Source organism: Podarcis erhardii (genome assembly GCF_964252035.2).
Source record: "Podarcis erhardii genome assembly, chromosome: 3".
Lineage (NCBI taxonomy): Eukaryota > Metazoa > Chordata > Lepidosauria > Squamata > Lacertidae > Podarcis > Podarcis erhardii.
In genome coordinates, this window is record NC_138507.1 from 77,812,602 (window position 1) to 77,838,827 (window position 26,226).

The window sequence follows — 26,226 nt, forward strand, 5'->3', positions numbered from 1 at the left end:
AGACTAGCACTTTCATCTCTTTTTGTGTCCTGCCAGAGTCTCTGGTTAAACCTGTGTTGCAGATTATTGGCCTTTTTTAGACTCACCCATGACCTCGCTGTGCTAATGCATATGTATACCTTTTTAGTGCAAGTGTCTTGGACAAACTGGGTTTTTTTTAGAAAAAAATATTTTAAAAGCCCTTTTCATCTGCTGCAAATGGGTCCCTTCTGAAGCAAAAGCGCCCTCCCTCCTTAACAACCTTGTTGTAAAGCTGTGAAACTAGGGTTACTGTATGGAGGAAGCTGTGCCCTTTGCTCCACAGAAATAACATCTTCAGAACAGATGCATGGAAAAAGAAGTATGGCACAGAGTTTCCCAAAGAATAGCTTTTATAAAGGAGCACTTGCAATCAAAAAGGAAAATTGTCTCTTGTAACCACTCACCGTACAACTCCATTTTCCAGCCCTCCAGCAATCACATTGATAGAGACTCCTTCAGGCTGGTTAGAGAAAGCAACAGAGCATATAATTTCCCTGCAGTGCACATGTCCCACAAGATCACCGTTCACGGTCCAAAGTCTCAGATCACTGCCACCACCAACTGAAACGCAATAGAACAGCTGCATTAGCAAAATAAAATCCAGAACATGATCTAGATGAAACAATATACTACCCAAAAGACTACTCAAAAGAATGAAGGGCTAGCATCCAATCATATGCAAGCACTGACATTACATTTTCTGGCACTGACTATTTCTCAAAAACATAAAATCCAAAGGGATTACACAGAAGCAATAGCATTATCATTAGGTAATACCAATCACACCTAACAAACACTAACAAACTGAAGGTGTTACTGGACTGCAGGGGGACATCTTTGTCAATATCAGGGGCATCCCTAAATTGCTCTAATCTGGGGGATCTCAAATATTTTCCCATTTCTTTTATTTCAAACATTCACATACAGCTTCTTAGATACAAACTACTTCTCAAAGTGGTTTGAAGCACGATTAAAACGTAATATCAATGGATACAATAAGGACTGGCAACAGAGAAAACTTCTATTTCCAGCAGTCCAAGTAAAGACATGCAAGATGCAATGGCCCAACTGATGGAAAGGTCAGCACAGAACCAATGCATATTCTGGCTTCCTACCAAGCTATGCTTAGGGATGTACTGGAGAAAAGTATATTTCTTCCCCCAGGAGATATCACATGGTCTAAACGGGAACGCAGAAAGATTGCCTTCTGAAATGCGCCTTCAGCTACTTTTACAATTGTATTACATCAGTGTGATGAGAGCATCCAACATCTGGAAGAAAATGTAAGTTACGTGAAGCCACTTCCTGGTGTGCAGACTGACATAATGGATAATTTGACTATTACTTCACCTAATTAACAAACAGAACTGAACTGCCAGATTAATCGAATCACAGAGTCAAAGAGGGTCTTGTAGGCGATCTAGCCTTGCTCTGTGTGTGAACTAAAGCACCCCAAACATCGTATTTTTCGCTCCACAAGACGCACCTGACCATAAGACGCACCTAGTTTTTAGAGGAGGAAAACAAGAAAAAATAATATTCTGAACGAAACAGTGGGTGTATGATTTTTGTGGTTCATGCTGTGGCCACAGACATGTGATTTGACGGTGAGGTTGGAGAATCCATGTGGATTTGTGCTTTGTAACCATGTTTTTGCGCCATTGTGGCCCCACGAAACAGTGGATGCGTGATTTTTTTGGTGAAGGCTGTAGTCATGAACATGCTATGCGATCTGATGGTGAACTTGGGGTGACCCAATGCAAAAATCTTGAGGATCCATGTGCTTTTATCTGCCCCCTCCCAGGCAGCCTCCTTTATCTCTAGAGTCCCTTATCTCCCTCCCGATCGCTTGCCGATCAGCTGTTCAGTGGATTTGTTTCAATACTCCCTTCCCTCTTGTTTGCCTTAGTGTCTTTTCCTTAGCTGGAACAGTTTTTTGCTCCTCCTTTTCTTCTAATTTCTCTCCTCATTGCTTGTTTGAGTATTCCTGTCTCCTCTCTTTGCAAGTTCGCTGTCTTTACCTCCCCCCCTCCCCCAGCAGCCTCCTTTACCAGCAGCCTTATCTCCCTCCCGATTGCTTGCCGATCAGCAGCTTTGTTTCAACACCCACTTCCCTCTTTCAAAAAAAAAGAAAAAAAAAAAAAAAAAGCATGATCTGCTTTTCACCCCTGGGCAATTCGGCTCCAGGGACCACACATTCACTCCATAAGACGCACAGACATTTGCCCTTACTTTTTAGGAAGAAAAAAGTGTGTCTTATGGAGCGAAAAATACGGTAGTTATCCAGCTTCATAGCGAGACACCCCTCCCCCCAGTAATTTGTCTGAGATCTTCAGATGGAGTCCTTGTGGAAGGTAATGTGGCGCCCACCCTTGAAAGAGCAAGGGGTGTTTGTTAATTTAGCCTTGAACATTGTTCATGGGCCAGGTAGACATGATGAGAAGTAGCAGGCTGCATTTTGTGACTCTGCAGCTATTGCTCAGGCAATAGGCATGAAAAGCTGTGCTGAATTCCTCATGGAGGGAGGTAAAAATGACATCTATTTCCACTGATAAGGGGAAAGCGCTTTGGTGACTCACATAGTTCCATGCCCTTTCCCATATATAAAGGAAGAAGAATAAAATATATAAAAAGGAATACAAGCATTTGATATTTCTTTTTTTTTTTTTAATGAAGACAACACACCTCTGGGTCATGACTTTTGATTGAACTTTACCAGCCAATCAACCAAATAAGAAAGTTATCAGAATAGCAAGAAAATCTAACTCCAACGTGAATTTATAAAGAGGCAGGTGGCAAGGAGGCAGCTTTAAAAATTCATTAGCTTTAAATCACTAAAGAAAAGGAACAGGTTAAAAGTAATATCTAGATATATAACACATCATTCCCCATCCCTACTCCAACCCCTCTTTACCTTTAAGTACTCTAGTGACCAGAGTCATTATTACCTTTAGCTCAAGCTGAGGAGCGAAAACAAATGAAGGTGTAAACTGGCCATTAATCTCTCTAGGATTTTAGAGAGTTGCTGATAAATCAATTCAGTCTCTAGAGATGTGCAGTAACCTACAAATAGCTACAGATAATCCACATTCTCTTCCGGAATCTCCTCTTTTGGAACACCTACGCTGCTTGTTTTAATTCTATTGCAGAGCCAATGGGAATATCACCGATATTTGTCTTGCTTTTGCATGTATACTTAATGAACATTTTAATACAGTCCCCATGCTACCAGTTATTTAATATCAGGAAGCAAGGAGAAGAAATAATTTTAACAAAAGCAATTTTGGCCTGTATATCACCCACAGGAATTTTTCTGATACAGTATCTTGGATAACAAATTTGATGTTTGGGCCTTAACTTCAGATAATGGAAACTCTTTAAGAGCTAGCTGAACCATTACACCTTTGAGAGATTGAGATTCATGTGCTTGTGTTCGCACACATACAGATTTTACAATGTAGCATCATTTCACCCAGGAAAATGCATAGTAAACATGATGTCCAGGAATCACAGGTATGCAGAGTGTTTGGCCCCACCTTCCTACCCTACAGCCCTTCGAACCCATCACTGAATGTTGGGATGACCCTCTAGACCAGCATTCAATGGTGAACAAAGGGCATCTGGCAGAAGGGAAATGAAGCTCCCCTTTAGGTGACCAGGCCACTTGAGCTACACAGGCCACTACACCTACCTGTCAAGCCCCCAAGACAGGGCTTGCTAAGCCTCTTGCAGATTTTGGGTGCTTGGGAAGCAGTACATTTGTTTTTAAAGGGAGCATTTTTTTTCTTTGCAAAGGAAGTAGTTTGTATTCAAAGCGCTTTCCCCAGCGCTTAGAATACGATCTGCTTTCTCTGTCGAAACTTCAAAAGGCAATCAGCTGATCACCATTTAAAAGAAGCCTCTTTCAGCTGATTGGCACTGAAAGCTCGTCTTCAAAGAAGGTTGCTCTAAGCAATGACCAGCCATTATAGAGACCTCCTTTGAACTTTGGCAGGTGTCATTATGGAGGGTTCTACCTACCTGTCCTAGTTTGCCAGTGGATAAGATAAGGATCTGGCCCACTGGCCAGTTCTGGTTCCTCAGCCCTGTGTGTCAGTCTTTGCTAGTTTGTGCCAATAAGAACCCCGGCATCTTGCCTTTAGGGGCACACAGCTCAGTGGAAGAGCATAACTTTTGATGCAGCAGGTCCCACATACAGTCCCTAGCATCTCCAGGGAAGGGTGGTAAAGGCTCCTGACTGAAGTCAGAGAGCCATTGCCCATCAGCTTAGACTGAACTACAGGGTCTGATTTAATGGTCTGGTTTGCACACCAAGGTAAGCTAGTCTGAAATAAATGATAGCCTCCCTTGAACCAGCAGCACCCTTGTGCACACTGCTCAAATTATGTCTGTCCTGCACCTGCCTTTGCCCAATAGGAAGGAAACAAACCACAGCACTGTTTTTGAGAAGGTACCTACCTGAGTCACAAACTGTTGCAATGTCACCTGTTGTTTCACTAGCAGACACTGCTGTTACAGGACTCTTGTGCCCAGCAAGACTTTGCACGTAGCAGAGCCTGTAAGAATCAGAGTTCAGTGATGAAAGAAGCAGGTTTCACTGCTGTTTAAAGTATCAGTATCTTTCAATTAATGTTTTATTTGATGTGCCTGCCTCCAATATCAATTATGAATATCTGACTACAATATTTTTATATAGTATGGGTGGGATAGTACTTAATTATCACCATCCATTTTATGATAAATGAAACAGAAGTCAATCCTACATTATATTTCAATATTTAAAATATAGAAGTTGGGTGCAGTCAAGCCAGCAGGAGGATATACTGAAGCATATTCGTACCTGTTCAAATCCCAGATGATGCAAGTTCCATCTTTGCTCACGCTTATCATTATACTGTAAGGCTTGCAGACAAACAAGCTGGTGATCTCTGCAGTATGGCCATACAGATGCACTTGAGATTCCATCTCAATCTCAGATGGCTGAAAAGGAAAAGGAATTGAAAAGGAATTAAGTCACAAAAGGAATAAAGGAATTGAAAAGGAATAAAGACACACTAAGTTCCAACTTTGGTTGAACTGGGATGTGGGGGATGAGGAGGCAACAAAACTATATTACAAAATGAGGTCTGATGCTAAGCTAGCGGGTACGGTATAGATGTTTTAAATAACGATTTGCACTTGCATCACTGATAGCTCCTATTCTATACAGTTGTGTTTTTCCATTTCAGCTATCAAAACAACAACATGTAAGTGAGGGTTGCTCAAGTCAAATGCATCGATACCACTTAAAACACACACACAACCTGAATACTTGGCTGACAAACAAATGGTAGTATGGTATTAGTGCTGAAAGGTAGCATCTTCAGATGTCTCACATAGTTATTAGCACAGAGAAAAGCTCTATACAGCTGCCTTATTTGTCAAGACACATTGTTGCTTGACTAATTTATATCTAGATGTGTCTTTCACATTGCCATTATTGAGAACAAACTGCAGCAAGACGGAAATAAAACCTTGCCCAACTTTACTACTGTTTAATTCCACCCTTTCCTCTCTGAAGAGCCAAAAAACTAAGTGAGGTGCAGAATCGTCATCATAATAAAAGAAGCTGGTAAGAACAGAAGGAAGAGGCGACAGACAAGAACCAACACTTTTCCTAGATACGCTAGCCGCATCAATGTGGTGCTAGACTCCAACAGCCCATTAAAAAACAGACCTGTCTCTCTCCTGTACCAAGCCTAAGATTTCTTGTGCCAGGATAAAGGTATAGGGCCTGTCGTCTACATCTGCACTATGTTAGAAATCATAGCACTGTGTTGCCATCTCACGCTGGTATTTCAGGTAGAAAGAGCAACGCAAATAGTTTAGAACCACACAGTATGTCTTTCATTCTTAAGTATGAGTTACTTCACACATGATTGGCATTGTGGCCTTTTTTGGCGGGGTGGGATCTGCAGCCCTGCCTTTTGTTTGTATAGCTGTGCTTTTTTAGTTTTTTAGGTTGGTAGAGAATGAAACTCTTAATCTCAGGGTTGTGAGTTTGAGCCCCACATTGGGCAAAAGATTTCTGCATTGCTAGGGGTTGGACCAGATGACCCTCATGGTCACTTCCAACTCTACAATCCCATGACTCTGTTGTTGTTCTTAACTGATTTTAATGCAAGTCGCTTTGGGTCACTCTGTGACAAAAGCGACTAACAAATAAAATACATTATAATTATTTCCTGCCCTGCACCAAATCAAATTGTCCACCTAAATTAGTCAGCTGGGAGCAGAAACCAAAACAGATGCCAGTGAACATGCTGTCACACCATATGGCCTTATTTTGAGAAGCAGACTAGACACAGAAGTTTCCTTTGCATGCTGTCTGTTGTGTGTAGAAATGCCAGAGCTATGGGACTCCCATAAAGATGGTCACACCTGAGCAGAAGGGAATGGGAGAAATGCCCACATTTAGGTTGAGAGCATTTATAGCCCAAATATAAGCCCAAATATCAGTTTATTTTCTGGTCTTTAAAGCACCACTCTCGTTTACCACAAACAATATTTTCAAATTTTAACTTCTGCAATTGATGTAAAATAAAAATGAGATCTAATCACGGATCTCCTGCATCACATGGAACTAGGCTCCAAACCTTCATTTATCTAGCAAACCCACAAAAAAGGAAGCATTTTGCAATTTAAGCAACAATAAAACATTTTGCTAGAAGATGCAGCCCAATCAGAAAACCGATTTGGTACAACAACAAAAAAGGCAAGGTGGGGGAGGAATCAGTTCTTGCTAAGATGCTTTCTCTTTGTATTATTGTTTTTATAATCATAGAGAGAGAGAAATAAATACGATTTACTGTAGCCAGGCTTTTAACTAGTCACTATTTCTCTTTCATTTACTTACTGTGCTGCTAGTGAATCTGTTCATATATGCTGTGATGACCCCACACTTGCTGCCAGTAAAAAGCTGACAGCTGTCAGGCACCCAAGCGCAGCTTGTTACCTTGCATAAAAGAAAAAGTGAGAGACATTTAAATAGTATCCCACACTACTTTTGCTTTTATTGACTTTATGCCCTGCTGTTCATCTCAAAGACCCTTCAAGGTGGCTTATAACTGCAGAACAGACACCCCACATTTTTCAGTTCTTTAGCTGTTTTTTGGAAGTGCAATGGCTAAAGCTCTCTTAATCACAGAGAAACCTACAGCTGGTTAATGAGGGTGCAAAGCCACCCAGCACAGCAGGGCTCCTTGTTTTCATAATCTGAAAGCAGTTATTCTACACCACAAAGGAAGCTGAAACCAAACCTTGCGGGGGGAGCCCAGAAGTAGTTTCTAGAGCTGTGCAGAGGAAGCTGCACTTCAAAAAACAGAAAATCCTATTGCAGGCCGGCCAGCACATGAGCCTAACTGGGCTCAATTACTTTACCTTTTCTGGATTTCATATTCATTCATATTAACAGCGGTAAATAGGTGCCTTCATTATTTATTAAATTCCTATACTTCCCTTCATTCGGGGCTCACAGGGCAGTTTACAATATAAAAACACAATAATGCATAACATAGTAACAAACAAAAACAATAATGCACACACCAACAAACACAATTGAAAAGGCCATAGATTAATGAACAATCATTTTCCTATAGTCTTGCTGAAGTGAACAAGTCAAGTGATGACTGGTAGGGAGGCCCTATTCATGGTGCTACCACTGGGCCTGGCCTGGCTGGTGCTAACCTATGACAGGGCCTTCTCGGTGGCAGTTCCCTGTTTGTGGAATGCCCTCCCTAATGAGGTGTTTCTTGGTCTTGGTCTTTCTCATTATGCACATTCAGGAAGAAAGTTAAATCATTCCTATTCACCCGGGCATTGGATGGCTGAAAAAGACTGTTCTTGGCAACCTTGAAATTATTAATTATGAGGGCATGTGACCATTTAAAAATGCTTTTAGATGTTCTCAAAGTTTTAATGTGATAAGTATGTTTTGTTTTAGTTGCATTGTTTTATTGCTTGTTTGCTGCCCTGGGCTACCTTGATGAGGATGGGAGGGCAGAAATGTAGTAAACAAATACTACTAGCAGAGAAATGCTCACAGAGTTAGCAGGTTTTTCTACATCTCTATAATCCAGAGGAAGCAGAAGTCCAGGAAAATCAGGGACACGAACGTAAGACTAATAGATTTATAGTGGTATAAGCCCTCATGGATGAGAAGCCATTTCTTCAGTTGCAGACCTGCTCACAAAACATTCATAAGAAACAGCAATAAGAAAGGCCGGATTTCCAGAAAGTGGCCTTTTGGCCCCACTAACAAATATATAGCTGCCACCTGAGGATGAACACTGTCTAAAGTGGGGTGCAGTCCATAAAAGCTCATGTTATAATAATACGTGTATTACGTCTTGGCCTAATTTAGACATAACACTGTGCCCACATGCTCCCTCATCCCTTTCACACCATAAGACATGGTTGATTGGCCTCCATCTTGGGTTTAATAGACCACAGTTTCTCATAACATAAAAACCAAGAACTTGTGTTTTAATCTCTGTTAAAAAACAAGGATATGGTATCAGGGATCAGTTCGTGGTTAGCAAACAGAGATTAAACCAGTTTCCTGATCTTAATAGAATAGGAAACCGATATTTTAATAAGCCATTATAGAAGTGCCAAAGTGAGACAAGCAATGGGAGGAGAGGGGCAAGAATGGCGAGCATCTGGACAAAATCATTAGACTGATTTCTTGGACATAAATCATTAGACTGAGATTATCTTTGAACCAGCATATCATCTAAGATGCTATGGGTCTGGTTTTGCTGCCGCAGATGAACACTGTTTACCTCCCAAGTTTTTCAAACACGGCATTCTATAGGTGAAAAGAGGGGAAATAAAAATGGCTTTTACCTGATGAAACTGTGAGCTCTGTATAAAGTTAACTGGAGGTTCACTTTGCTTGCTTTTCAGTCTCAGTATATTGTCGGCATATCCCCAACTCAGAATGGCTGACCACTGGATATCTGTACTGTGCATGCTTCTTACACCTGTAACAGCAGTCAGGACATTCAGATTAAGTAGAAAACTCACAGTGTGTTAGTCTACAACAAAAAGACACATATTATGTACCTATTTTTGGATTTTAAATTCCACTGTTCGAATGTCTGAGCAACATATGGACACTTCCCAATAAAGTCTTAAAATCAGGGGGTGGGGAGTCCTTTTCAAATGGGAGGGACACATTCCCTGCTAAGAAACCTTTTGAGGGCCACATGCTAGTGGCATGTGGGACACAGGCAAAGGTGGGTGTTATCTTTGCATTAACAGAGTTGAAGGTCGAATTCCAGCAAGGCAAAAATCCTGAGGGTGGAGGTGAAGCCAGTGTGGGCTGTGGCCAAGGGAGAGTACTGTAGGCCTTACAAAACAGCTTGGGAAGACATATTTGGCCCCTGGACCCAAGTTTTTCCACTTCTGCCTTCAATAATGTGGTCATTTTTAATTTTATCTGTGCTGTATAACCAAATATCAAACCCTGAACTTGACTGAGAACAGACACACTTGAAATTCTTCAGTTTCTTAAACATAAAAAACACTTCCCACAGTGAAGAATCCTTGTTTAACAAGTTTACTGGGACCAATTCACATGTGATCAGAGCAGTACAATTGCTAGAGAGATCTCAAACCACGTAGGAAACTGGCTGCATGAAGTGACTTTGGAGCAGATTCTTAGTACATCTGCAGAACCACTTATTTCTGGACGGTTCTGTAGATGTGGCTAAATTTGCTCCAACTCACATGGGAGCCACTTCACAAACTGCTTCCCACACAGTTCTGCTCCCATGCACTTTGAGATCTCAGCAGCAATTATTCCACCCAGGTAACATATGAGTCAGGTCTCAGCATTATATTAGCTGCAATCTTTGAATCAGTGAGAGACTGGACAACAGAGCAGCTGAGACAATTAGGCTGGCAGCATGAAATCTTTTTTGCAATGCTACTGCAGAGACCACTGAGCACCCTTACCTTGCTCTTTGCTATAGATCATCAGAAGACAGAACTTCCGGGATAAACCACAAATTGCTCTTGTTGGCAGAGCCTGCAGGGAGCCAAACCTTTCTCCATGTGGTTGGCTGAAGCAGACAAGGGGATCAGGGGCACTTGGGGAACCTACATATTCCCCCCACTTCAAGCCTTTAATCCAAGGTAAAGGACTCTAAAAGATAATGAAATAAAACAGCTGTGAGCTAACACATTTTAAACAGTCATTGTAGCTAAGCGTTTTAAATCTCAAGCTGAATGCAATTTTCTTTAACATACATTAATGTTAAACAGGTATTTATCCAAAAGTAGCTTCAATGATATATAAGGTCTTAGAACAATTATCAAAGGAAAAATAGAAGCACGGAATAGTGTAAGACAAAAGGGCAAAATTCAACAATTCCAAACTGCTAAGCTAAACCATGGTTTACTGGGTTGGAATGGCCAATCCTGGCTCATATCCTGGTTTGGGAGTAAGCCCTTAAATCAGTCTTGCAATTCAGAATCACAAGATACTGTGGTTTAAGAAACTAGGAAAGTCTTTCTGAAGCAGGGTGCAAATGAAGGCTGGAAAGAGAGGCATGAAGAAGGAGCATGAAAGCACAGGACTTGTTTCCAGGCTGATAATCCACTAGACTTGAATCACTACATCTGAGCCAGGCCTAAGAGTTTGCTAAAGGTAGATTATATCAAATCTTTAATTTTTTTTCCATTTTCGGCATAGATAACGGGCTTCCTGGTACTGATCTTAACCTTTAAAGCCCTAAATGGCTTGGGGCCTGAGTACCTTAAGCCCCCCCCCCTTTCTGAATTTTCTTCCCTACAAGTCCCAATCATCATCTGAAGCCCTAACTCATATCCCTCATCTCCAAAAGTACAGCAGGCAAACCCAGAGCTAGAGCCTCTTTTGTTGAGGCGCCCTGTGCCAAGTGAGGTATACCAGACCTTATCAGTGCTGCTAAAAACCTGGCTGCCCCAAAAGGCTTTTACAATATTCTTCCCTTTTTGCTGGTTTATTTTTGGGTAGCCTGCTAGCTGTTTTGCCGGGGTGTGTGTGTGTTAATGGGGGCTTGGATATGATGTTAATATCTGTGGTTTGTTAAAATTTGTGGTTTTAATGTGGATTTTATTATTATTTTAGATTTTTGTGTTGTGAATTTTAAGCTACATGGAGTTTCTTTGAGAATTAGGTATGCTAAATGTTTTTAGAGTAAGTAAAATACATTCCTGGGGCAAATAAAGGGTGTGATCTAATCATCTCAGGTTTTAATAAAGCATTTCTGTGAAGAAACTTAGGGACATCATTTGGCGATTAGTATCAGTGAACGCTTTCTTTAAACATGAGTTTCTTCTTTTCTTTTAAAGGAAAATCTGTGGACCTCTTTGGTCAACACTGACATGAATTCCTGTATAATAATACAGTGGTACCTCGGGTTAAGTACTTAATTCGTTCTGGAGGTCCGTTCTTAACCTGAAACTGTTCTTAACCTGAAGCACCACTTTAGCTAATGGGGCCTCCTGCTGCTGCCGCGCCGCCAGACTATGATTTCTGTTCTCATCCTGAAGCAAAGTTCTTAACCTGAGGTATTATTTCTGGGTTAGTGGAGTCTGTAAACTGAAGCGTATGCAACCTGAAGCGTATGTAACCCAAGGTACCACTGTACATGAGAAAATAAAATGAGCAAGTAATCAGGAACATGAAAGATTACTTGATGCTTTGCAGTCCAGCTGAAATATCTCCTTGTCAAAGGAAAACAGCGTGAAATATAAGAGGGTGATTTTCAGACAGATAGAAACTTTAGAATTAGGGTAGTGAATGTGTGCCCCCCCCCAAGTTGGTGATGAACTACAACTCCCACCATTCCCAAACACTGACTATGCTGCTGAGGCTGTTGGGAACATGAGTCCAAGAACATCTGAAAGGCCACAGGATCCCCTTCCCTGGTTAGAAAGAAGGGGAAACTTCCAGATACTCCCCTACAAAAAGCTCCCCATACACTAGCTGCCACATAACTGATATTAAGCAGCCTTATGAATCACTCTGACATACCGGATATGTGATCTCTTTAGTTTGCTCCTTTGTGTCTCTGAATGCAAGCTGCACCAATAGCCCCATGGGAGCAAGGAGCTCTCCCTCCATAATGAGTTTGGATCCAGGTCTGCTGACATGTGCGGTGTGGAACAGCTGGCGAGGGGTTTGTCCATATGTTTTTATCATAGTCTCCAGGGCTCTTCGTTGGACTGGATCTTCTACAGCTGACACGTCCATTCCAAAGTATGTCTAAAATGCGAGCCAAATACAAGAATATAATGTTCTACTGAAAAGACAAAAAAAGGGGGGTTCTTGCTGCACAGTCTGATGCATTTAACATCTGCATGTGCTTGAGACTTGGATTAGACAAAAGTCCCGAGTAATGAAGCACAATACTAAGCTTAGGTAAAGCATACCAAATCTGCAGACTGACAAGTAATGTTCTTACGCAAGATCATAATTTTAAACCGCCAAGACAAATGCACTATGGTAGCAGGCCAGCTACTCCTTTGTCAGGCACACTGCCTATTAATGACCCCAAATGGTTGGTGGATGTTTCTTTAGTGGGAGCTGAATTCACACACCTTGGCAGAGTAAACTGAGAGTTAGCTGAATGCAGGAAGGTCTTTAGGGTGCAGGGTCTTTCCCTGAGGACCTGGTGCTGCCTAGTAGGAGTTGAAGATGCACTAATAAATGGTCACGGTGATTGCCAAGAAGCTCAAGGAATTATTTGCATCTATCCTCACAGAGGAAGGTGTAGGACAATTCCCAATGCCTGAACTAACTTTCACAAGAGGAAGTCGGGGAGTGTCCTGTAACACATTCTACAAATACAAAATCCAGTGATTCTGTACAATAAATAAAAATTGATTTATGGGGGGAAAGGTACTCACAGCAGGGTGAAAGACATTGATAGCTTGAACTGAAGCCTTGCCCTTTTGCTTATACCCAAACACTAAATCAATCCAATGGCAGATTGTCTGGGAAACATGGTCAGACTCCAAAGCTTGACGGTGGATCAGGATAAAAAGTCGGGGATCATTTCGAGCCCAAGGTGGGAGATTCACGTGGTTCACTCTTTCCCCATTCTGACGCACCCCAAAATCAAATCCTATAAATATAAAGCCTTGTTTATAGTAGCTGGCTTGGGTTTGAGCACCCAATGCAAGTAAATGTTCGCAACCCACTCTTCCCTTCAAGCAGCTCAGAGCTGCCTACACAATGTTCCTCTCTTCCCAATTTTATACTCAACGAAACCCCAACACACCTTCTCTGTTAACCAAAAACTCAGGAAGATAAAAAAATTCTGGAATAAGCTCTTTTACATCAGTCATGGATTCATAAGATGAAAGGCGCCAGGTTGTGTTGGTGGAGTGGAAGGTTCTGTCTGGAATGTCAAAACTCTGGTCTGTAAAATGAAGTCAAATTACATTGATTATACTACAGAAAAGAACACATTGCATGAGCTATACATTTATACAATCCTGTAATAGGACAAAACAGAACCAAAATGGTTTTTTTTTTGGTCATACAATACTATCAAAGCACCAGTATAAAAATTTCCAAAGCTATATAAATGTACTACACATACCAAATTCATAACAAATATTATCATAATAGCCACATTTGGCTAACGAAACAGCGATAAATACAAACAGCTTCCATATAAATGATGAATTAAATGTATATATGAAAACCTAAAGCAATTCTTACCTTGATAAGCTAAGAACATCTTTGTGAAAGGAGGCATCCTAACCAAGAAGTGAAGTACAGTTCCACTATTGGAGTAATGAGATCCATAGTGATAAGGTTGCACGGGGGGCATCGGGTCATCCTCTCTTGCTCCTTTACGGTATTCCTCTTCTAAATACTGCAAAAGGGAGAACATAGGGACATAGGTATGCTTCTCCAAAATCCACATGGAAATGGGACACGCAGTCCTGTCCCTATGTAAACAGACACCATAATCAATCCATCCACCTGTACTTATCATGAAGGCTCCCTTTGGTTGGTGGGCAAAGGCTTTATCTCCAACCAATTCAAAGGCATCATGCTATTAGGCTTCTGATATTTTAACTATCTGGAATACTCACCTATCCAGTTTAAAAAAAACTTTGGGCAAGCTTATAGTAGAAGTACACAGGAAAATGAGAAGATTCCTGCTGGATCAATTGAAAGTCCCAAATATGACATGTGGTTGGGACTATCCACCTTGCCGGTGACATGACAAGCATGGGCGAAAGGTATATTTCACCAGCACATTCCCTGCAGTAATTATACTGTTGTTGCAGCACGCAGCAAGACTGAACTTTCCACTCATCAGCTGATGAATTAAGAATTCAATCTTGCTCTCTACAGGGATCTGCAGTGTGTCCCCCCAGGACTACACTCTGCCATCTTGTTCATCAGCTGAAGTCATACAGTGATGTCAGCTGATTGACAGATAAGCGTGGTTTGGGGAATATGGTCTTACAGGCCAAATTGGGCCACCTGGTAGATCGGCCCACAGGCCAGAGGTACCTCAGCCCTGGTTTAGCATATAAGATACTTGCTGATCTCTTCACAAAGACCAGTATGGGGAGGAATGTTGGGTTATGAATGTTTTAATTCCTTTCACTCAGTTGAACTGGAAATGTATGCATATGTTTGCAGAATGAAAAGCAAAGTCAATAGTGTTACATAAAGTTCTCCTTTTTACCCGGCTGGCACTAAGCAATAATGCATTAGATATCTTAATACCTTGTAAGTGTCCACATAACGATCTTCCTTTTCTTTTGATTGTACAGCTATGGGTTTGACCAAATTTCTGAAATTATACAAATATTAGCAGCTTGTCAGTTCCATAAATTACTGATACTTGCTGTAGTTAAGAAACACAACAATGACTACAATGGGTGTTTATTAACAAAAATATATTAATTCTACAGCAGATGGCATATTTAGTAAATTACTTTAAAAGAAACAATTCATGATATTTCTTATTACCTATAAACGGATGGATCATTGAGGTCCAGTGTTTCACTAGTATAGTCGGAAAGTATAAAGGGAAATACTGGATACTGCATAAGATCATTGAAGGAACGGCCTGCATGTTTGTTTAAATGAGTGAGGTATTCAAAATTAGTGATCTGTCCTGTGTACCACAGTTGGGTTAATGCTGTAATGTTGCCATACTTCAAGATGTTAGGGAGGTTGTTTGTTAGGATGTGGTGGTACACATCATCACGTACCTAAAAAGAACCAAAACATCAAGCTTTTACCAAACCACAAATGATCTAGTCTCCTGAAACGTGCATATTTCATTTTTATAACATATTCATACTTTTATTTCAGTACTTTAGCTGAATTAACACATGCAAATACCTACATGCATTAATCAAGCATTGCAGTGGCAGAGATCTACTCATGGAAGGAAATTGGCAGCAGGGGACTTTCCTACCTTCTCCTCTTCTCTCAGGCCCTCTGAAAAGAACCCTCTCCCCAAAAGGATTCTGGGACCCTGCTGAATAGAACAATTGCCAGATTTTGTGGAGGCACCTTATGTCCTGCTCACAGCCACTGCCTCTATGCAATCTCCTCACAGCTTCTCCACATCTCTCCACTACTACAGCACATCCTAGTCAGCAGTGTCCCACAGTTGTGGGATGGATAGATGATAGATAGATATATATAGATAGATGATAGATATATATAGATAGATGATAGATATATATAGATAGATGATAGATATAGATAGATAGATAATATTTTATTATTTATACCCTGCCCATCTGGCTGGGTTTCCCCAGCCACTCTGGGCGGCTCTCAACAGAATATTAAAAACACGATAAAACATCAAACGTTAAAAATGCCACTAAATAGAGCTGCCTTCAGATGTCTTCTAAACGTCAGATAGTTGTTTATTTCTTTGACATCTGATGGAAGAGCATCCCACAAGGCGGGAACCACTACCAAGAAGGCCCTCTGCCTGGTTCCCTGTAACCTCACTTCTCGCAGTGAGGGAATCACCAAAAGGCCCTTGGAGCTGGACCTCAGTATCCAAGCTGAACGTTGGGGGTTGAGACGCTCCTTCTGGTATACTGGGCTGAGGCCGTTTAGGGCTCTTTTCAGAGGGGTTAGGGGCTGCTCAGGGAAGGAGGTAATGTTGGGGGAAATAACTTTCTAGCCAGCCCTCCCACAGGCAGTTCTCAGGCTCCAGTTCTTGGATATGTATTAGTTTCAACAGTATTTAGGACAATCATACAAGCATAAATGAGTAGGTATCCTCCATTTCAAATGCAAGTCACACTCACATACACAAACTATGCATGCTATTATATGAATGATCACCACTAAGAGGTTTAGTCAGTGACTGCTAGGGCTGGAGACTTTTCAGTAACGCCTGTCCAAAATGTGGAACCTCATCCCAGAAGTTCTAAGACAGGCTTCCTCTCAGGGTTGTGATTTTTTAAAAAAATAAAAATAAAAATTATCAGGTCTTTGAATGGCACTGTGGGTTTTCTGATGCACTTTGTTTCTTGGATGGTAATTTAATAGTGCTAAATATTTTGGGTTGGTTGAACACTGTTATGAACTTTTGGGGAAAGTGATATAACATTTTAATAAGTGTTAAAATATGAAACTCTGCAGAAATAATGGCAAGATTGCCCAAAGACTAATCCAATTCATATAAAAAACTACTTTGGTTTGTTTTATAAATATTTTTATAAATATTTTTATAAATAAACAATTAAATATATATATATCTGTACATATCATTCCTGTCACGATTGGTTGCCCACGCCTTGACTACTAAGAATCTACCACAGAAACCATTGTTGAAAGCTAATGAAAATGAAAATGAATACCATTTCTATCAAATTCCATCTAATAACTCACTAAGCATTTTAATGAAATTAGGAAACTTCAAAACTAAAATTATTTTCCCTCTTACTAATAAAACAGATTACAGTAACAGATAGCATTATGATTGACATCCTATCAGATAAAATCCCAAAAAACCAACATTATCAGGTCACTATTCTCTCCTTGCTGAAAAAACAAGTTATTTCACGGCTTTAATGTGAATGATGTGTGATGAAAAATCTGCCTTATTATTCTATTAATAAGCTTATTTTGGTATATATTAAAGAATATGTTTAGGCAAACTGTTGCTCAACATTGCTATTCTGTCATGGAAAATATTTACCTTAGTGTTGTCAAAAGCTAATAGCAAAGTTCTGCCATTTGTTAAAAATATTTCTACAGCGTTGTCCCTTAATTGCCACCAACGCTTGTGCACTTCTTTGATTTCTTCAAATGTCCAAGAAAACGATGCTGGTTCAGTTTCACCATGAAAGCTCTGAACAAAGCACAGCATATTAAAGTTATTAGCCTTTAAAAACTGTGTTCATTTAAAATGCATTTATTTGCCACGCTAATATTTTGTAATCTTCCAGATACTGAGTAACAAACTTTGCAATTGGGTGGCATATGAACACTGTTAATACATACTACATTATCTAAATTATCATTCTTGATTTCATATTATATTTGACCCAATAAGCATTCAACAAATTCATAGCCAGCAGGAGCAGTTGACCTGGTCAGGCTCCAAGCAAGGGCCCACTGCTATGCCTGAACCTACCGCCCCATACCACCATCACTCATGAGCTGCCCTCCTTCCCACCAGGTCACATGCAAACTAATTCCTGTATAAAGCACTCAAGTGGAGTTATGAGATGTTGCATGAGAGAAGAAGAGAGACGGAGCAATGAGGAAGAGCCAGCAGAGCTTGGAAGTGGCTGGTTGTGCCCTATGGCCAGTAGATGCCCAGAAGACAGGGGATCTTCTTGATGGGGCGTTTCTGGTGTTAAGGCAAGCTAGCACTACACCTCCCTTGGCAGGGGATAAGAGGATGCCTGTTTGTCATGCATAAACAACCATAGGTTGGTTGGTTGCTGTGTGCCTGCATCCTCTTGTCATTCTCATTAGGAATGCCAATGATTCTGGAGAAGTTCCTCTTGGTTGCACATTCTGGCCTCCCCAAAACAAAACCTGCTGGGAGGGAAACAAGCTGAACTCTAGAGAGTCTTCAGTGCAGGATTTTGTGTTGTGGTCCATTACCAGTTCCCCTTACAGTGTTGTCACCACTTTGCGGGGAGTCAATGCACATGGGAACCAAATCACTCCCATTAAATGTTCCTGGCCTGCAGTCCCAGCCTCTGGTCTGTAATCCCTTGATGAGAATTCCAAAGGACCAAGTACTTACAAGTTTTATTTAAGTTAGATGCTTGAAAATGCAATCCACTAATACATGCTTGCTCATACCCAATTAGTTTAATGGGACCTGAGTATATACAGTCATACCTCAGGTTAAATATGCTTCAGGTTGAGCGCTTTCGGGTTGCGTTCCTGGCAACCCAGAAGTAACGGAACACATTACTTCTGGGTTTCGCCGCTCACACATGTGCAGACGGTCAAAATGACGTCACACACAGGCAGGGAAGTGGCAAATTGTGACCAACGCACATGCAGACGCACAGGCGTGGATTATGTTCGCTTCAGGATGCGAACGAGGATCCAGAACAGATCACGTTCGTATCCAGAGGTACCACTGTATAGGACTGCAGATTAAGTTACATTTCTAAATTACACTGTCTACAATTTTTAAAAGTTGTTTTTCTTTGGCAATAGAGTTTTCCCATGTTGGTCAAAACTTGTTTTAGTTTATAGGACTGGGGCCAAGAGGAGGTGTGTGATTTGAGGAGGGAAGGAAGGGTGCCAGTGCTTTTTTTTTCCTTAAAAAGAAAAAATGTTTAGCGGTATTCTCATTTTCCTACTCATATTGAAATACTGCCCCTCAATGAGGCCAAACTTAGATTCACAAAATATTTAGGGCTATGCGTACCCCTGCATCCTCCCAGAAAAAAGCACTGGGGGGGGGCAAGGGCTCAAGGGTCCTCAAAATCTGAAGCTGACCCTGAGCAGCTCCGAGAGACTTTACATAATGATTGTAAAGAACGATGAATGATCTATTGATAAATCAGTTCTGGTACTATAAAGCCTTGGATAGAATTTCCAACCCCTGAAAAGAAAAACAAATATCCTAAAACACTTTCAAGGTTTTCAATGCTGTATAAGTTTTTTTTTACTTAAGTTGGGAGGAATGCTTCTGAAATATTTACAAAGTAAATTGCTCACAAAACACATTAACAATGCATATATCTGAAGTCCTGGGATTTAACACAATCACAGGTTACGGCTAAAATTATGCTAATGAAAAAATCAACTTTAAAAACAAGTCAATTCACTTTTTTACTTTTTTTACTTACCAAGCTTTCAATTGTATCAGAAGCATTGTCTTCCACAAAATACATTCCGCATTTACCTGCACCATGAAGAACATTTATATGGATTATTTATTCACCCACTTTGTAATATATAACCTTATTTCACTGGAAGTATATGACTGATATCAATGAACTGACATGAAAATAAGTTGACCCTAGATCCTCAGCTACTGAACAGTTTCTAAAAATAAACATGGAGTGAGTTCCAATGTTGGTCAGAGTAGACCCATTGGCCTCAGAATCAGGACCACAGCACGTAAGGAGGAGGGGACAGCACTCCCATCTGCATTCACTTCCATCACGGTCCTGATGCAAATACCCCATACCCACAAAAAACCATCTATTCAGCCTTGGAGTAAAATGTCTATTAACATCAATGGAAGCTTTCCTCCTTGGGCTCATAGCAGCAGTGTTGATGAGTTAGTAGGTTTTCTGGGGACTAACAGCAGTTTTCATTGGAACCACAACAGGAGATAGGTTAAATCCCTCACCTTGTGCACTGTTGTCCAAATCCCGACAGACACGCAAGGGGAAAGCAGTTATTTATAAGAACCATGCAATTAACATGATGTCTAGCTTGGCCTGAGGAATAATAGCTTTTTCCTGCAAGTTTTCTTTCCAACGTTCCCAAATTATTTTAAAAAGGTGCTGTTTGCAAAACATTCACTTTAAATAAAGCAACTCAACCGCTTAAGTGTGAGGTTAGAGAAATAATATCTGTTACCTAGTAGCAATTCACCAGGAGTCTCTCTAGATGGTGCCACGTTGATGCATCTTCGATTTACTCTGCAGCGACATACAGGGAATTCACTGGTTTGCCGTTACGAACCTCTCCAAAGCATGTCAAAACTACCATTCTCAAATACAATACTTTAGCAACATGGTCAATGTGTTCTGTCAGCTGAATTACCAGTCAAGGTCACTTGCATGATTCCAACTATACGCGGCTGAAAGCTGGCTAGTTGAAATTCCACAAATTAAATGCAAAGTTTCCCTGGTACAAAAAGAACTTTAAAGTTCTCTGCCTTGCTTGCCGTGCAAGGCCCTCACAGCGCTTCAACTCCAGAAGGCTTGGGATGCTCACAGGAGGGGCAGTATGAGTGCACACATTTTTGTGTATATGCAAAACCCTTGGAGCCGAGCCCCCGCATAAGGTGCAACCATACTGTACACCTTCATTAGTCACGGACTGCCTAATTTGATGGTGGGGAGGGAGGAGAGAGAAAATGGTTCCTGATCACCAGAAACCAATTCTCACTTTGAACAGGAAAGTGGGTTTTTGCAATCCTGAATTATGCCAATTCTTCCTTAGATGAAGGGCAGCATCTAATGAAGCATGGCAATAACTTCTAGCTGCACAACAGAATTTTGCCCCCTCTCCCCCAAATGCCCCCTAATTCTGTTCTTGAGGTTTCCCCAACCCTCTGGAGCATATCTGGGGAAGGCACAGGAAGCATCCAGGGAGAAGAAATTCCCTTGTGCTAACGAAAATCCTTGTGCTACTGGAACTGCTTTCTTGGATACCGTCCAAATTTTTGTTGTCACTTTTTCTGCAGATGGTCTAGCTATGCAAAAGCTTTTTCTCCCCAATTCAAACTAACCTTATATGCTCACTGGCAGCTTTATCTTTTACAGTAGAAGAGTGAGAAGAATGTGTTTTGTCTTCAAAGAGATATGACAGAGGGGGTTTAATCACCTCTATTAAAAAAACACAAAACAAAAAATTATTTTTTGCAACATTTAAGAGACGGTAACAGGAACCCCAGAGGATATTAAAGCATACCTTCCAATTTCTGCCTGTCTTTGAGAAGATACTTATTTGGAATAGTTAAGTAGCACCTCTGCAAACGCCGCCTCTCTCTGTTGGGGCCTTCTGTCGGATCTAGTTGCCAAGATGTTGGGTAGGAGCTTGGGTCATACCAGAGTGCTCTGAAAGAAGCAGCATTTCATCAGGGATTAGGGGCCATCTCTGTCTTAAAACAGTGGTGCAAATTTCAGGAAGCCAAGATCTTCCCAGTGTCACCTTATGCCCAAAAACTCAGTTCTGAAGAGCCTCAAAATATTACCACACATTCAAAAAGTACAGTTATGCTACTCATAGATAAAAATACACAGTCTCTTAAGGTACTGAAAATGGAGGATGGGTATAATTTTGAGAAACTAGGAGATCAATTTGGTCCAGCTTTCAGTGACCTGCAGTAAAATGTGTTTTTATTCCATTAACCCATCCTGATTTTTGAGAGCATGTTAGAAGAAGTCTAAGTTTATGTCTTGCATGTATTCTCTATAAGAATAGGAATTTGGTTTGAATCACTCTTTCCTTGAAGATGGTGGTGGGGAAAGAGGCAGACATTCATATATTCCTAAACACTTTGCTACTAATTGATTCATCAGTTTTGTAGACACAGAATGGCATAGTTCACATGCAACCCCAAACTATGGTTTTTCACTTTACAGAAAAGCCTTTGCAAGTCTAAGTGAAGTGTCCAAGATGTGCTCTCTATCTCCACCTCTTCCTGCACAACCAGGAGGAGAGATGCCAAGATTACTTTAGCACAGTCAAGAATGAAATCTTATAGCTCAAGACACCTTCTTTAATAGTTAAGTAAAAAGGCATTAAGTCCTTTATAAATGAGCATATATTTTCTATATATATTTCAGATCATTTTCCTTTGAGATAAGAGACAAACACAAGAACAACCTCTCATATCTTGAAAGGGAGATTGCCAGAGTGAAGTTGCTTACCTGTCATGTGTTAGTTGCTGAATAAGCTCCTGCCAGTGCCTGCTAGCACTTAGGTCTGTTTTATACATTCCTCTAATGTGATGAATCACCTTCTTTCTTTCTATTCCTTGGGACAGAGACACAGCCTGGGTGATATCTCCAGCTGCTTTAGAAATGTCCTTCGACTTTGCATTCAGGCGCTGAAAGAGGCTGAATAAGCAAATCAACTTAAAAGGATTATCAGCTGTCTCTGTTTAATAAGAATAAAATAAGTCCAAATACTGCTAGGAACATGACCAATTTATGGGTGGATCCAGGCATTCAAGTCTTTTTCACTTATACGACAGGAATACTAAACTACTAAAACTTGGTAGGAACAGATTATCTGCCAACAAAGCATTTATATGGGTAAAGTAACTTCATGTTTCGGAATCTGAGACACAGTACAGTGTAGCTTTAAAAAGTTAGCTTGAAATACTTCTGTTTCAAGTTGGCCTCTGCTAGGGCACTGAGAGACCATGCAAGCACTAAGGCCATTCAAAGCAAAGTCAGGGAGTGGAACTTGATATGGCCAAACACATGGGACTGTTGCGACCAGAAATTGTAAGCTTCTGTTGAGTTTGCCACCTCCTCCTTTGTGATGTGTCATTAAAAAAAAAAAAGATGTGACACTATGCCATGCATTTCCCTTTCTTTGTTTCACTATAGAGGCGGTTAGAAGTGGGGAAACAGATGGTATGATGCGATCCCATATGTATCTCATTTGATGGCAGTGTTGGAATTTGGTAGAAACAAGATTGGTAATGGTGCTGATTTTGGTGACAACTTCACACCTAATGCCATTCTTAATGAAAACAGGAACAACTTACGTTTGCCTATTATTAGCCATAGTCTTCTCCCAAGCAGCTTTGTTTACATCTTCCTCTGCCTCATATTTTTTTTGATCCTGACAAAAAAAAGTTAGAAAAAAGATTTAGGGGCTCTTTTCTTTTCAGTTACTTACCAGTATTTTCATATTTCTTGTATCAATGATTCATTTTAAAGCATTTTATAAGCTTCTCCTTTTTATTATCTTCAGAAAAATGTTACAGAAATCTCCAGAAAGCAATCTTTTGTGGCACAAAAGCTAGCTCTCTCGACTGTTGTCCTCTCAACTGATGTATACATCTCTTAAACAGGGCAAAAGTGTGACTTTGTCCCCCAGAGACCATTTCAATGACAATTAGTCAAATGAAGATCAATAAGAAAAGCGATTGTATAGACTTACGCACCTCCCTCATAGCTTTTATAAGGTCTGGCTTTGGTGGTGCGTTGAGAGGAATATATTTGTAACCACAAAGTTTTAATGCATTCATAAATACTCCCACTGCTAACTGATCTTCATGGGACAGCTGCTCCTTGTGATCATGCATTAACTCAAATAAGTAGAGAGACAGTTTGGGCCCATGCTGAAAAGCAAAACAAGAATTGGGAGTGACTGGTTTTAAGGTCAATGGATTTCTCATTCAGTGTTAAGAAGCACCACCATGCTTACTTGCAAAGTTGGACTTAGACAGTCTCGCAAAATTTCCTGGTGGCTGATTTCAGATAGGATCTCCAGAGTTTGCTTTCTCTCCTGTAAAGGGCGTGCTGGAGACAGAGCATGCACAAGCAATCTTCCAAGCTGCACACGAAAAGTATCCTTACATGATAAGAGAATCCTCTTCCACTGTTGCTTCGGGGTACTAGATCTACTTGTGCCCTAAAGAAATAAAAAAGTTAAGAGAACTTAACCAGATGCTTTTTCCTAATCTGACAAATAAAGCCTCTGTTTGATTTTGTACATGAAACAAAATGGAAGTAACATAATGCACTGTCACTGAATATTCCACCCCCTCCTGCCATGAATAAGGTTTCAGATATATATCCAGTGCTTTTTTTCTTTAAAAAATGTTTAGGGGTCCTCTCATTTTCCTACTCATATTGAAATACTGCCCCTCAATGAGGCCAGACTTAGATTCACAAAATGTTTAGGGGTATGTGTACCCCTGCGCACCCCCAGAAAAAAAGCACTGTATATATCACATACACAAATGGAGGTAAAAGCCAAAAGCTTTAATAAAAATGGCTTCAATCAACAAGAACAAAATATAACAGGTTCAAAAACTCTGGAATGTTTTAATACTGTTCAAGCTAGCATATCAAATCCACATTCAACGGTTACTAAATAAGATGTAATTATTTAGAAACTTTATGCAAGTTCCAATATGAAACATATTCTGACCCCAAACCTAAATACACATGTACCCTAAGAGATAACTTTGGCTTACAGGTTAAAAGAGAACTGAGAAAATGAAGGGGGAAAACAAACTGTAAGACTTGTATATCCAGATTACATAAAGGGGGATTGAGGTAGTGGAGACAACACCAAGCATGGTAACTTACAACAGATAATCCAATTCCTTCGATCATTATATTCAAAATTTCTTTCAAGAAAGCAAATTTAAGACTAGGTTGCTGTGGTTTATCCTCCTTTTCTGCCTCTTCCATCTGTGAAACTGAAAGCCTGCTCTGCACTGGGTCCTCCATTATGTCCAGCATATCAAGGCAGTTTTCAGAAAACTCTGTAATTTTTAAAAAACATTGTTAGGTCAGTGTTAAAAATCAGATGATTCCAATCCAGAGCCATGTTCACCCTTTTTTAAGTGACACAAGTAGTATCCACTAAAATGTGTATAAAAATAAATTTATTCAAGCCTGTGTTCGGCTGAATTGTGCTGTAAGTTGGGGAAAATCTTGTTACTGCTTCTCTCAATGTGGGCTATTGAATTTTTCATGAATTTTAGAGTTTTGTAAGTCACCTTGCTAGGATAGTGTGCTCAGAGAGGTGGCTTAAGAACTCTTTTAAATAATACTGCAGCAAATTACCTTGAGTTGTATCCAAAGTAGATCCACTGAAATCAATGGATTTCATCAACACTTATTTCAATGGGTCTACTCCATACTGACTTCCTCACATTCTTATTAGCTAATTTGTTTAATTTTACATCCTGAAAGTGTGGCCATTTCGTAAAACTCCGTGCAACAATTCCAATCTTTCTTCTGTCTAAAAACAAACATTAACGCTTCTCATGTAAGCCAAGCAAGCCAGAAATGGAAAGGCCCTCTTCAGTTTGGCAAAACCAATGCTATGTCCTGCAAAGACATAGTGGACTGAAAGATTCAATTAAGGAAGTTGATAATATAGCTATTGGTAAATGGGATGAGTTTTAAGGTTGTTGTTGTTGTTGTTGTTGTTGTTGTTGTTGTTGTTACTACCCCGCCCATTAGGGATGCAGGTGGCGCTGTGGGTTAAACCACAGAGCTAGGACTTGCCAATCAGAAGGTCAGCAGTTCGAATCCCCACAACGGGGTGAGCGCCCATTGTTCGGTCCCTGCTCCTGCCCACCTAGCAGTTCGAAAGCACGTCAAAGTGCAAGTGGATAAATAGGTACCCCTCCGGTGGGAAGGTAAACGGTGTTTCCGTGCGCTGCTCTGGTTCGCCAGAAGCGGGTTAGTCATGCTAGCCACATGACCCGGAAGCTGTACGCCGGCTCCCTCGGCCAATAAAGCGAGATGAGTGCCGCAACCCCAGAGTCGGTCACGACCGGACCTAACGGTCAGGGGTCCCTTTACCTTTACCTTACCCCACCCATTTAACATTAAAAACATCCTGATAATTTTTGAAGGAGTATTATTACCTTGATACATGAACCTGTTGGTTGACAGAACAGTAATTCTCTGTAACCTCTGTGTAAGCTCTGCCTCGGTGGCACAAACAGGGTTGTCATGACTCATTCTTCGCTGCATCATCAAATTGAGTTCATCGCTTGCAATTGTACGCATTCTCATTAGCAATGTGTCTGACTGAGCAAGAGAAAATTTTCTAGCTGCTTCAAAATGAAAAAGAAATATCAACAGAAAAAGAAATATCAATAAAAGAGCTATCGATTAAGAGCCCCAGCGCTACTGAAAAAGACTCTAGTGATGATCAAAAGGAGGGAATCTACAATTATCTTAGGAAAGGAGAACAAATGTTAGACGATTCATCAATGTGAACTAAAAGGGGGGGGGGGAATCAGTCAG

General features: G+C 40.6%; 1 protein-coding gene across 4 annotated transcripts in view; it reads right to left on the bottom strand.

The window, feature by feature from the left end:
• Positions 1–26,226, bottom strand: part of LYST (lysosomal trafficking regulator) — a 76,770-nt gene that overhangs the window by 2,723 nt on the left and 47,821 nt on the right. For 3 of the 4 annotated variants that reach the window (XM_081856330.1, XM_081856329.1, XM_081856327.1), the window contains exons 29-51: positions 25,842–26,033; positions 24,547–24,725; positions 23,657–23,863; positions 23,394–23,570; positions 22,992–23,068; positions 22,144–22,332; positions 21,182–21,327; positions 21,000–21,096; positions 20,123–20,184; positions 19,381–19,436; positions 17,256–17,408; positions 15,053–15,297; positions 14,807–14,873; positions 13,781–13,937; positions 13,335–13,475; positions 12,961–13,178; positions 12,086–12,316; positions 10,021–10,210; positions 8,908–9,044; positions 6,917–7,015; positions 4,862–5,001; positions 4,480–4,577; positions 426–582 (exon numbers count right to left, since the gene is read on the bottom strand). In XM_081856330.1, coding sequence (XP_081712456.1) covers positions 426–582; positions 4,480–4,577; positions 4,862–5,001; positions 6,917–7,015; positions 8,908–9,044; positions 10,021–10,210; positions 12,086–12,316; positions 12,961–13,178; positions 13,335–13,475; positions 13,781–13,937; positions 14,807–14,873; positions 15,053–15,297; positions 17,256–17,408; positions 19,381–19,436; positions 20,123–20,184; positions 21,000–21,096; positions 21,182–21,327; positions 22,144–22,332; positions 22,992–23,068; positions 23,394–23,570; positions 23,657–23,863; positions 24,547–24,725; positions 25,842–26,033 — 3,415 coding nt within the window. The remainder of the gene's footprint in view (positions 1–425; positions 583–4,479; positions 4,578–4,861; positions 5,002–6,916; positions 7,016–8,907; positions 9,045–10,020; positions 10,211–12,085; positions 12,317–12,960; positions 13,179–13,334; positions 13,476–13,780; positions 13,938–14,806; positions 14,874–15,052; positions 15,298–17,255; positions 17,409–19,380; positions 19,437–20,122; positions 20,185–20,999; positions 21,097–21,181; positions 21,328–22,143; positions 22,333–22,991; positions 23,069–23,393; positions 23,571–23,656; positions 23,864–24,546; positions 24,726–25,841; positions 26,034–26,226) is intronic. The other variant, XM_081856328.1, reaches the window with a different exon arrangement.